This window comes from Diabrotica virgifera, chromosome 4 (genome assembly GCF_917563875.1).
Source record: "Diabrotica virgifera virgifera chromosome 4, PGI_DIABVI_V3a".
Classification (NCBI taxonomy): domain Eukaryota; kingdom Metazoa; phylum Arthropoda; class Insecta; order Coleoptera; family Chrysomelidae; genus Diabrotica; species Diabrotica virgifera.
Window position 1 is genome coordinate 171,715,594 of NC_065446.1, and position 12,887 is coordinate 171,728,480.

The following is a 12,887-nucleotide window of genomic DNA, read 5'->3' on the forward strand; positions in this document are numbered from 1 at the left end:
GATGTGAGCTCATTATTTTTTAGGGGTGAAAACTACCCCTTATTTTCAAAATTGAATGAAACCAGTTGTAACGTAAATCAAAGTACTTTTTAGGCTTTAATAGCGTTTGATAAATAACTTAAATAAAGGTATTTTATATTTTAAGACCTTATTGTTGTTTGGTTGAATAATTTAACTCTCATCAACCACGGCACCACCACCAAAATTGATAATAAAATGTGTAGAAAAAGTGATTTATTAATATTTTTAATTCATTTAATATATAATTTAAAACAATTTTATATCGGTATTTTGGGTCAATGTTAATATTTTCTTCTTTCGGGTCTTTTTCTTTGTTTAATTCTTCAATCCTCAAAACAACTCCTATCTTTATAAATAAAAGAATAATAAATACATTTCTTCTTCTTCTGTGAGTGCCTCTCCTATCGGAGATTGGATATCATTAGGGCGATTCTAATTTTATTTACTGCTGTTTTGAACAATTCGTTAGTGGTACAGCCAAACCACTCTCTCAAATTTCTCATCCAGGACATTCTTCTACGGCCTGGATTTCTTCGTCCTTGGATTTTTCCTTGCATTATATTTTGTAGGAATGTGTACTTTTGTCCCCTCATCAGGTGGCCTAAGTATTCAAGTTTTCTCTTTTTTATATTCAGTAGTACTTCTGGCTCGTTATTTATTCTGCGTATTACTTCTTCATTTGTAATTTTATCCACCCAACTTATTCTTAGTATACGGCGGTAGCACCACATCTCAAAGCTTTCAAGATTTTTAATATTCCTCTGTTTAAGAGTCCATGACTCAACACCGTAGAGCAAAGTACTGAATACATAGCATTTTAACATTCTAGTTTGTAGATGAATACTAATATCACGATTACAAAATAATTTTTTCATTTTTATAAAAGTAGACCTGGCAATTTCAATACGTCTTTTTATCTCGTGATTTTGGTCACCTGTTTCATTGATAAGGGTTCCCAAGTATTTGTATTCGTTTACTTTTTCAAGTTGGGTACCGTTTATTGTGATACTAGTGTCATTTATTGGATTCTTACTGAAGGTCATATATTTGGTTTTTTTGACGTTCATCCTTATGCCGTAGTTATTACATATCTCATTCATACTTTCAACTAGATGTTGTAGATCTTGCGCTGTTCTTGCCATTATCACAGTATCGTCAGCATATCGAATGTTATTGATAATTTCTTCATTGACTATTATCCCTTCGTTTGCATATGAGAGAGCTTCTTGGCATATTTGTTCGCTGTAGATATTAAACAAGAGCGGTGACAATATACAACGCTGTCGTACCCCTCTACGTATTTCTATTTCGTCCGATGTTTGGTCTTCTATTTTTATATTAGCTCGCTGATTCCAGTACAGATTTAATATTATTTGTATGTCTCTGGTGTCAATGTTCTTACTCTCCAGGATTTCTTTGAGTTTACTGTGGCGAACTTTGTCAAAGGCCTTTTCAAAGTCTATAAATCAGGCGTGTACCTCTTGGTTAACATCTAGGCATCTCTGTGTTAGAACGTTCAAGGAAAAGAGAGCATCCCTTGTACCTAATCCTTTTCTGAATCCCATCTGTGTATCGTTAATATCGATGTCTAGTTTTTGATAGATTCGGTTGTGGATGACTCTAAGAAATATTTTAAGCAGGTGACTCATCAAGGAGATTCCTCGATGATCTGAACATTGCATTGCCTTAGTTTTCTTCGGTATGGTGACAAACGTAGACAGCAACCATTCTTGCGGTCTTATACCAGTACTGTATATTGTACTGAATATATGCAATATTATGGTTACGGATTTATCATTCAAAAGCTTCAGCAGTTCTGTAGGGATTTCATCAGGTCCGTTTGCTTTTCCATTTTTAGCTTTTCTTATTGCGTATTCTACTTCTTCTTTCAATATGTCTGGCCCAGTTGCATTGATTATCTGAGTTAAGTTGTTTCTATCATCTTCAAATAATTCATTCAGGTATTCTGTCCATCTTTTTATTTTATTCTCTAGATCTACAATAAGATTTCCATCTTTGTCTTTAAGTTTACCTATTTGGCATTTCTTTATGCTTCCTGTTATCTCTTTTACTTTTTTGTGCATATTGAACGCATCGTACTTTTTCTCATAGGTTTCCATTTCTTCACACTGTTCTTTAATCCACGCCTCTTTGGCGAACATTTATCATACAGAACATATCTCCTGTCCAGAAAAAAGATATAATAAAGTGTATACAAAAGATGTGGGTAAAATATGTAAAAAGAATTAGATATTTAAAGAAAAACAGTCATGTCACTAACTTCTCTTAATCTACATCACTGTAGTGACTGTCATTCGTTCCTTCTTCATCTTTGTCATAGACTGGAGCACTAGTTTGGCAGTTAACATGTGCACATTCTCCATAATATGTAGTGTTACAAAAAGCCCAATTTTTCTGCAGGTGCATGGCGCCCTGCATCCTTTTTTGCACTTGCAACAAATTATTTCTAGTAATTCCTGCGGCGCAGGGGATTTATACATTTTTGAGGGTTGCAAATCTCCATTAGCAGAATCCCATTCCCAATCAATTGGATGGAGAGCTTTATCGCCTAGCTAAATTTGAATTTGGTAATAAACTCTCTATCATATCCCACTATTCATGGCATTTATTGACTTCGAAAAAGCATTTGATAGTGTGGAACACTGGAAAGTAAAGAATTCCCTACAAAACAGCAGAATAGACTACAGATATACCGACTTAATTACAAATATATTTATTTATAATAAGGCAACAACAACTATTGAGCTAATGAAACAAACGGAGCCTATTAAAATAAACCGAGGAGTAAGACAAGGAGATACCATCTCGCCCAAGCTATTCAACCAAGCGCTAGAAGATGTGTTCAAACAACTACACTGGGATGGCTTGGGTATAAACATAAACGGGCAATATCTGAATCACTTACGATCTGCTGATGATATTGTATTAATAACAGAAAGACGTGAAGAACTACAAAGAATGATGGAAGAACTAGATAGAGAATCGACAAAGATAGGACTGAAGATGAATTACAGTAAAACAAAAACCTTTACCAATCAACAAGAAGAACTAATAATTACAGTGGCAAAAACAAGAATAGAACAGAACAAGTAAAAGAGTATATATCTAGGACAAATCACTAGATTAAATAAAGAAAATCAGACCGAAGAAATAAAGAGAAGAATAAGATTGGCCTGGGCATCATTCGGAAAACTGTTTTATATTCTAAAGAAAGGAAAATACCCGCAATATCTAAAATCAAGAGTCTTCAATCAATGTATACCTACTCCCTGTTCTAATATATGGCTCTCAGACATGGACGTTTACAAAAGAAAATATGGAAAAAATAGCAAAGACAGAAAGATCCATGGAAAGCCAAATGCTGAACATTAAACTATCAGACAGGAAAAGAAACGAATGGATCCGTAACAAAACAAAAGTGAAAGATGTCTCAACCCAAGTACCAAAGCTTAAATGGAAGTTCGCCGGACACACCCTACGGCAGAAGGATAAAAGATGGACTAAGACGATTATACATTGGAGACCGTGGAACCACAAACGAAAAAGGGGAAGGCCACAAATGCGATGGTCAGTTGACCTGAAGAAGCACACTGGGTCAAAATGGATGCAAATTGCAAATGGATGCAAAAGATAGAGAGGCATGGAAGAAGGAAGAGAAGGCCTATATCCAAGGATGGATGTTTAGGGCTAATTAGATCGATAGATAGAATAAACTCTCTTAATGTGCTCGTCCAAAGCATCTAATGGCCATAGGTACGAGCAATGCCAAGTGTACAGCAGTGAATTTCAACGGCAGCTGTGAAAACTGAGTCGGTAGCCGAGATCCCATTTTCAACTGCTTCAAAATTAGTAGGTATATGCTTAAAAATTGAAAAAAAGAGTTGTTTGTTTTACCGTATAAATTCAAAAACCATTCTATAGGACATTTCAAGGGCTATAAAACCACATTGTCTCGATCGAGATTAAAGGACTCGAGATGGAGACTAGAGAGACTAAAAGGCTCATGGACCAGAAAACTAATTAACTTGGAGCCCAAGAGAAGACAAACGCAGCAAAGGACGACCAGCAACACGCTGGATGGACGACATTAAACGAATGTCCAGAGACATATTGTCCATCAGTGGACGAATGAGGTTGCATGATGATGAAAACCACATTGATCACATATATTCAAAGTCTTTAGTTTTTAAAAGGTAAAGGTTAAAGAGCGCATTAAAAGTGATACTCGCGCTACCAATCTAACTTAAGCTACGATATATCTGACAAATTGTATGCTACAGTAATGTAAAAAAAAACAAAATTTAAATTATTTGTTAAAAATACCCTATATTTTTATACTGTATCCTTGTTTGCGTATCTCGTATTATTTTCGGGTATAATATCACAAGAGAGTGAGAATAAATTGACAATAATGCGACAGTTTTTCGAAAATTTGTTGTCTGGCAATAGACACAAGAGTCCGCAGGGCTCGAGTGGCTATTGCTCAATGACAACAAATTTAAGAAAAAATGAAGCGTTATTTTCTTATTTATTCTTACTGTCGTGTGATATTCGTAAGATTATTTTTTAATACTTACATATAAAATTCAAGTCTTTACATAAAAACAGTTAGTAACATTGATCCCAATTAATGTGAAACACATTTTTCAACTTGTCAAAGTGAAAAGCACAGTTAAGCAAATATTTAGATGAAGGTATTAATAAAATATTAGTTAATTTATTTATAAATACAATTTATTCATGAAATAATCTTACCGAAGTAAAACGAGCGCTTAAATTTGCCTATTTGTGTTCTCCTCGTGACAATTTGACATTAGATGCAGAACTAAAAGTATATTATGGATATTTTCTTAAATGTGACAGGTGTAGTCCTGTCGCCAGGGGGGGTACAACGGCCTCGTTAATTCAGATGGACTTACTCAAGTTTTTTTTATGTATTTTGACCCGTAGAACACGAATTTTTTGGGTAACAGTTGATCCGGATGTCGATAAGATTGTTATAGACCAAGAACTTGAGGAATCAAATAACAGCGATTTTTGGCAAAACAAAACAATATTTTGTATTTTTTGGGCCATTTTAAGTAAAAAATATTTCTACAAGTTTTTTCGTAGGATGCACAGTTTTCGAGATAAACGCGGTTGAACTTTAAAAAAATCGAAAAATTGCAATTTTTGAACCCGAATAACTTTTGATTAAAAAATAAAATAGCAAGTCTGCTTACCGCATTTGAAAGTTTAAGTCAAATTATATCGGTTTTGATTATTTGCATTGGTAAAAATTTATTTTTTTATTGTTTAACAAAGCTATAAACACGTAGGGTTTCCCGTGCTTTTACATGCGTTTTAACGCATGTAACGTAGAAATAGTCTTGATTGCACTAGTACCTATTAGTGATGTAACGAATATTCGTATTCGCATTCGCATTCGCGAATATTCGCATGTTTTTGCATATTCGCATTCGCATCCGCATTCGCGAAATTTGTGCGAATGTTTTGCGAATATGAAAACCAAAAAAAAAATAATTTTAAGATAATATTAGGTCAAATCAAAATCTATTCACTTCTCATCTTTTTTATTAAGAAAAGGTAACTTAACGTCAAACATGCAGCTACTCTCAAATGGAAATATGCAGGACACAACAGCAGACAAAGAGATGGAAGATGGAATGAAGCGATAACTCACTGGAGACTGGAGACCTTGGAACTACAAAAGAGGAAGGGGCAGACCACAGACGAGATGGTCGGATGACCTAAAAAGATACGCAGGGGAGGGGCCAGATCGACAGCATTTGCACTGAACCGAGAAGAGTGGAAAAATAAGGGGGAGGCCTACGTTCAACATTGGACAAATGAAGGATGAAGGGCAATAGATAGATAGAACTTAACCTTGTATAATCACATTATCAGCCTTCACTTTTTTTTATTATTTGGTATTATGTAATAAGCTTAAATTCAGATTGATTTACACTAAATATCAATTAACTTTTCATTATAAATTTAGGAAACATTACAAAAATAGAAACAAATTAAAAAAAACTCAATATTCGCATTCGCATCCGCATTCGCGAATGTCGCTAGCAGATATTCGCATTCGCATTCGTATTCGCGAATGTTCAAAAAATGGCATTCGTTACATCACTAGTACCTATTCTACCTACTCGTTCGATTTTAAATGAGAAATCATAGAAACATCACTCACGCACTAGTTGTTTGTAGCTTTGTTTAGCAATAACACAATAAATTTTTAGCAATGCAAATAATCAAAACCGACATAATTTGACTTGAACTTTCAAAGGCGCTAAGCAGAATTGCTATTTTATTTTTTAATCAAAAGTTATTCGGGTTTAAAAATTGCAGTTTTTCGATTTTTTGAAAGTTCAACCGCGTTTATCTCGAAAACTGTGCATCCTACTAAAAAACTTGTAGAAATATTTTTTGCTTAAAATGACCCAAAAAATACAAAATATTGTTTTGTTTTGCCAAAAATCGCTGTTATTTGATTCCTCAAGTTCTTGGTCTATAACAATCTTATCGACATCCGGATCAACTGTTACCCAAAAAATTCGTGTTCTACGGGTCAAAATACATAAAAAAAATTTGGGTAAGTCCATCTGAATTAACGAGGCCGTTGTACCCCCCCTGGCGACAGGACTAGTGTCAAAACTAGGAAACTAGTTGCAATTAAACAGAAACAATCTACTTAAAAAAAATTCTCACTGTAATTTTCTACAGTAGAAAATTACCGATTAAATAATAATCTGATTGGACAGAATTACACACGTGATCAAAAGTCTTACTATACGATTGGAAGTTAAAATCATTAAAAAATAATCAGTGGAAAATACTGAACAGTTATGACTGAAAATATCAAGTAAACCTAATTTCAACTGAAATAGTGGTTCATTTCTATTGTATTAAAGGTAGTAAAATAATATAAACACTCCACAAGAAAATAGCTTCAGAACCATTATTATATATAAATTATAGTTTTTCTTCCATTTGAACTGACATATATATCTTGTCCAAACGTAGAAGATTAAAATTAATTCCATTACATAATGTAACATTTGTATCTAATAAATACCTAATGTTTCAGGCTGGGAATAGAACTCTCACATCTGGGTCCATGTAACAACATAAGCGCACATAGAGAAAATTGCCCTGTCGATTGCAAACAAGCTCCTTTGGATGGACCAATTTGCGGTAGTGATGGAAACGTTTATAAGAGTACTTGTCAGATGAAGATTTTAACTTGTGGGTAAGATTAAATAATATATAATTATTATATTCTTATTTTAGTCCAAATAATGAAGCTTAAAATAGGACAAAACCTCGCAATTTTTACAGAATGGATTGATTTGCTTGAAAATTTGAGAATAAGTAGTGGGTCCAAGGATCAAAATATATATGATGCCCAAATGCGCTTTTGCCATGGGGTGGTTGCTATCCCATCTCGGGGGTGGTATTTTTTATTATATTTTGACCGCAAAACTTGGTAAAAACATTCAGTCTAAGCAAAAGACGTTCTATACGTTTTTTTGATAAAATTAATAGTTTTCTATTTATTCGCTATCGAAAGTGTTAGTTTTATATCAACGAAAATCAATGATTTTAATAAGTTTTCTGCTAATAACTCCAAAAGTTTTCGTTTTATCAAAACATCTTTACTTAACAAAAATGTACCTTTTGAAAAAATAAACAAAACCCTTTTTTAATTTTCTTTAAGACCAACAGTAATCTAGCTATACTTTATTATATGTTAGCTCTTCTTCGTCAAATGCTAAATATATTAGTTTTAAAGTCAAAAGACGGGAAAACTATGCATTTTTCGAGGATAACTTGTTTAAACTAATTTAAAGTATTTAAAAATATCTATTCCCAGAAATAAAAAAAAAAAATCTTTAGCTCAAAAATAAGTGACTTATAATGAAAAGAATGTACAATTAGCGTCTCTTTGCAAAGACAATGACGTCGCCTTTGCAAAGTAACAAGACACTTACTCAACACACACACTTCACATTACACCTGAGCTAGTGCTAAGTTATACAATTACGTGGCTAAAGGTTCTAGTTCTAAACCAAGGCCAGAATCAGAGAAAAAAAAGAATGTCAGCCCCTATTTTTTTTCAGCGAAGAAGTGATCGGAAGCAACCCCCTAATCACCACCCTAATTAAAATTAGTCATTGACCTTTTTTGGTCATCTTTATTTCTCTATTATTAATAGGTTTTATAAGTTTGACCGGCTTAGAATGATTAGTTTTAAAAAAAATGGAGTTAAAAGCGAATAACGAATTTTTGTAGTTTGGAAAAAAATGCCCTTTCTTCAGAATAGAAAGATCAGCATCAGAGATACGAAAAAATGTTTAAATATGAAATTGTAGCTTATTTAATTCCCAATAACCTGGTTTGTAAAAATTTTTCTACGGCAAAAATTGAGTGAGTTATTGACAAATAAAACTTGTAATAACATGCAAAAACCACCTTTACCAACCCTTTCAAAGTCACCTCTTTTTGCGACTGAGGATTTTAAAAAGATTTAATATTAATTGGCTTATAGATCATATAAAAACCTAAAAAATTATTTTTTACCAATCGTTCTAAGATAAAAAATAAAAAAGTTACGGTTAAAAAATTAATATATTAAAAAAAAAAAGGAGAAATCCAACTGGAAGCATAATAATGTAAGTTAGCGATGTTTTTAGTCATTGGCCTTATTTATTCTTCTTTATTTATGTATTATTAATAGATTCTAGAAGTTTGACTGGCTTAGAATAAGTAGTTTTGAAAAAACTGGAGTTAAAAGCGAATAACGAATTTTTGTAGTTTGGTAAAAAATGCCATTTTCTTTAGAATAGAAAGATTAGCATCAGAGATACCAAAAAATGAAATTGTGTGTGAAATGAAATATCAAATTGTAGGTTATTTAATTCCTAAGAACTTAGTTTGAAAAAAAATGTTCTACAGCAAAAATTGAGTGAATCGTAAATGAGTACCTGTGTATATAGAAAAACATTGATTTTTTCGATATAAAACTAACACTTTCGATAGCGAATAAATCGAAAACTATTAATTTTATCAAAAAAATGTATAGAACATTTTTTGCTTAGAATGAATGTTTTTATCAACTTTTGCGGTCAATATATAATAAAAAATTTCCATCCCCTAGATGGGGTGGCAACCACCCCAATGGTAAAAGCGCCTTTCGGCATCATATAGATTTTGATCCTTTTGACTATCCACTACTAATTCTCAAATTTTCAAGCAAATCGATCCATTCTGTTAAAAGTGCGAGGTAAGGAGCTTCGGTTCCTGGACTATTTCCAGAATTCTTTACTGTTGTTCTAGTAACGTAATTGAGTTATTCAGTTGTGCTGCATAAGAAACTAGACTAGAGGTTGAGAGACCAGACGGTAGAAGATCAGTAGGCCGTCACAGAAAAATATGGAAGGATGATGTTGAAGCAGATTTATCTAGGATTGGGGTACAACAATGGAAGTCGAAGCGCAAGATCGTAGAAGATGGGGAGCGCTATAGTGGATGCCGTTAAGACTCAACCCGAGTTGTAAAGCCAGAAAGAAGAAGAAGAACTAGAGAAGTTTTAGAATAGCTCTATATAGAATATACGGGAAAGAAACATTCTCACCTTCGCCTGTGCTGCCATCTTGAGAGCGCTTTCGCCATATATGGCTCATCAGTCAAGCTATGCAGAACAGACGAAGATGCAGTCATTATGAGACTAGCGCACTCTGAATTAGTTAGAAGCAACCTACCTTGCTCTTTTAGGTAAGAAACCTATCTGTCCCTCTACTTTTGAGGGCACTAGGTGGCGCCTGGTATTTATTAGAAAATACCTACGACGTCAAACAAGCAGGAAATAATCGCAACATTCTACTTTTTAAAAAGTATGAAAATAATATGTAAAATAATATACGGGAAAGAAATATTCTCACCTTCGCCTGTGCTTCCATCTTGAGAGCGCTTTCGCCATCTATGGCTAATCAGTCAAGCTATGCACAAGAGACGAAGATGTGCAATATTCTTTCCGTATACCCGAGGCCGCAAGACAGTCATGCATAATAACAGGTAATAACTATTTGGAAAAAATGTTAACCAAAAAAATGGACCAATATGTTCCAGTATTCACAAGACAAGTTGAAGCGAAAACCTTCTAGACCGGGCGCATCTGTAAAAATATTAGTACATTTGGACGTTGAGAGGTGACTCAAATTTTTTTGCAGAAATTGCTTGAAAATAAATCAAATAATAATATTTGAGTTATCCTCCCTCTCAAAAAGGTCCGGAACATTGTTTAAATAATCAAAATGTCAAAAAATTAAGGAAAAATTCGATTTTCTTCTTGGATTTTTGATTATAACTTTAAAAGTATTCATTTTCGAGAAAAGTTGTACTGACATAAAAGTTGCGTAATTAAATTTCCTACAATATAGAATTGGTTAAAAATTTAAAAAATAGTCACCCTTGTTGCAAAATAACAATAATTGTGAAAAAAACATACAAAAACAAGTATTCGCATTATACGTTTTTCAACCAGTTATGCTACACTTAGGACCTTCATATTTCACCCTGAAAAACTATATGATATAGTAAAACAATACTGTATATTTCATTTAGATCGGTTCAATAGATTTTGCAAAATAAATTTTGCAATCCAGCTTTCGTAAAAAAAATCATTTTTTCAAAATGTTACAGGACTGAAAATAAAGCAGATAGCAAGTTGAAAATTTTTTTGCGTATAGAAGTGTACTGTACCTTTCATTTGCAATTTTGCAAAATTAAATTCGATTAACACCACGGCGTCAGGAATTTTTTTAAAATAAACATTAATTATTGGCGCTACGCGCAGGACAGCGGATAGTTTGTTTTGATTGGGCATTCCAATGACCTTTGATAATGATTGATACATTTTAATTTTTATTACATTTCGATATAAATAAATAAATTGTTTATTGCAAAATAAAAACACATACTCTATCCTTTGAAATAACACTTTTATTAGCAAAAACTTTCTTTGTTAATATATTTTAACTTAAATAATAAAAGTTTATTATTTTTAAACATATGCAATTGTTTAAACAATATTTCACAAACAATAATAAAATTAGTTTGATTTTTGTGGAATTAAAATATTAAAATACAACAAAATATAGAGTAAGAACATAATATATTAGATAAAGATTAAAAGCACCAAAAATTATTGTTTATTTCAAAAATTTTCTGACGCCGTGGTAATTAATCGATTTTAATTTTGAAAATTGCAAATGAAAGGTACAGTACACTTCTATAAGCAAAAAAAAATTCAACTTGCTATCTGCTTTCTTTTCAGTCCTGTAACATTTTGAAAAAATGAATTTTTTTTGCGAAAGCTGGATTGCAAAATTTATTTTGCAAAATCTATTGAACCGATCTTAATGAAATTTACAGTATTGTTTTACTGTATCATAAAGTTTTGGGTGAAATATGAAGGTCCTAAGTGTAGCATAAATGGTTGAAAAACGTAAAATGCGAATACTTGTTTTTGTATGGTTTTTTCGCAATTATTGCTATTTTGCAACTAGGGTGACTATTTTTTAAATTTTTAACCAATTCTATATTATAGGAAATTTAATTAGGCAACATTTATGTCAGTACAACTTTTCTCGGAAATGAATACTTTTAAAGTTATAATCAAAAAACGAAGAAAAAAATCGAATTTTTCCTTCAATTTTTGCCATTTTGATTATTTAAACAATGTTCCGGACCTTTTTGAGAGGGAGGATAACTCAAATATTATTATTTGATTTATTTTCAAGCAATTTCTGCAAAAAAATTTGAGTCACCTCTCAACGTCCGTCTCAAAACAGATGCGCCCTGGACTATTCAGTATTGGTCCTGTCTGGTCCCTTAGGACTGGTCCTGTACTAAAACCTCAATTAGTTCTAGTTCCAGTATAAAAACTGCCGAGTTCATTTTGACATTTAAAAAACAAAAAAAAGCAAAAATTATTTTGATTTTGAACACTATTAATTTTTTTCTCAGTTTTGCATAATTTATTACATTTTTTACCTTCAATATTTAATGTATCGTTTAGTTAGAACAATCTTTCTTTAAATCGGGTACTCAGGAAAATTACTTTTTATTGACACTTAGTGGAGTGCAGTGTTATGTTTATTATTGTTTATTTTATAGTTATATCATATTTATTTCAGGCAAGGCGTCGTAAGAACGAATAAGAAGTATTGTCAAACAACCCGTCACTGTCGAGAATCCTGCTGGAGAAATGCTAAACCTGCTTGTGGATCTGATGGAAAAATATACGCCAACGTATGCAGAATGAAATCCAAAAATTGTGGGTAAGTCAAATTTCGCGCATACGATACAATACGTTGTCTATAAGTTTATTAAGCTTTAACCATTGGATTACTGTTTTAATCTCTCGTTTATTGAAATTCATCAAATTGTCCCATAGTTTTTTATTAATATTCTTGACTATTTTCTTAGTCTGGATTTATCCTTGAGTGGCTCTTCATTTCTTTTAATGATTTCATGGCAACCATTTCTGAATCTCGTTTCTTGTAGCATTTGGTGATGCCACACAATAATTTTTTGCCTACAAAGATTTCTCTTGAGCCTTGTTTTACCAATAAATCTGCTCGTTCATTCCCATGTTCATCATCTTCATGACCCAGCACCCGTATTACTTACTTATTCCTCTTCATTCCATGCGGAGCATAGGGCGTCAACTGTCTTTCTGCCCAGGTTTTCCCAGTAGCACCCATATTAAATACACTTTATTGTCTTTTGCCAGATTGCTGAGGAGATATTTGCAGTTCCTCACCATTTTTGAT

At 32.7% G+C, this 12,887-nt stretch overlaps 1 protein-coding gene across 1 annotated transcript in view; it reads left to right on the forward strand.

Annotated features, from left to right (window-relative positions):
- The window catches only part of LOC126883229 (agrin), a 362,103-nt gene that overhangs the window by 314,260 nt on the left and 34,956 nt on the right, over positions 1 to 12,887 (forward strand). The window contains exons 4-5 of the mRNA XM_050648507.1: positions 7,139 to 7,300; positions 12,249 to 12,392. Of these exons, the coding sequence (XP_050504464.1) occupies positions 7,139 to 7,300; positions 12,249 to 12,392 (306 nt within the window). The remainder of the gene's footprint in view (positions 1 to 7,138; positions 7,301 to 12,248; positions 12,393 to 12,887) is intronic.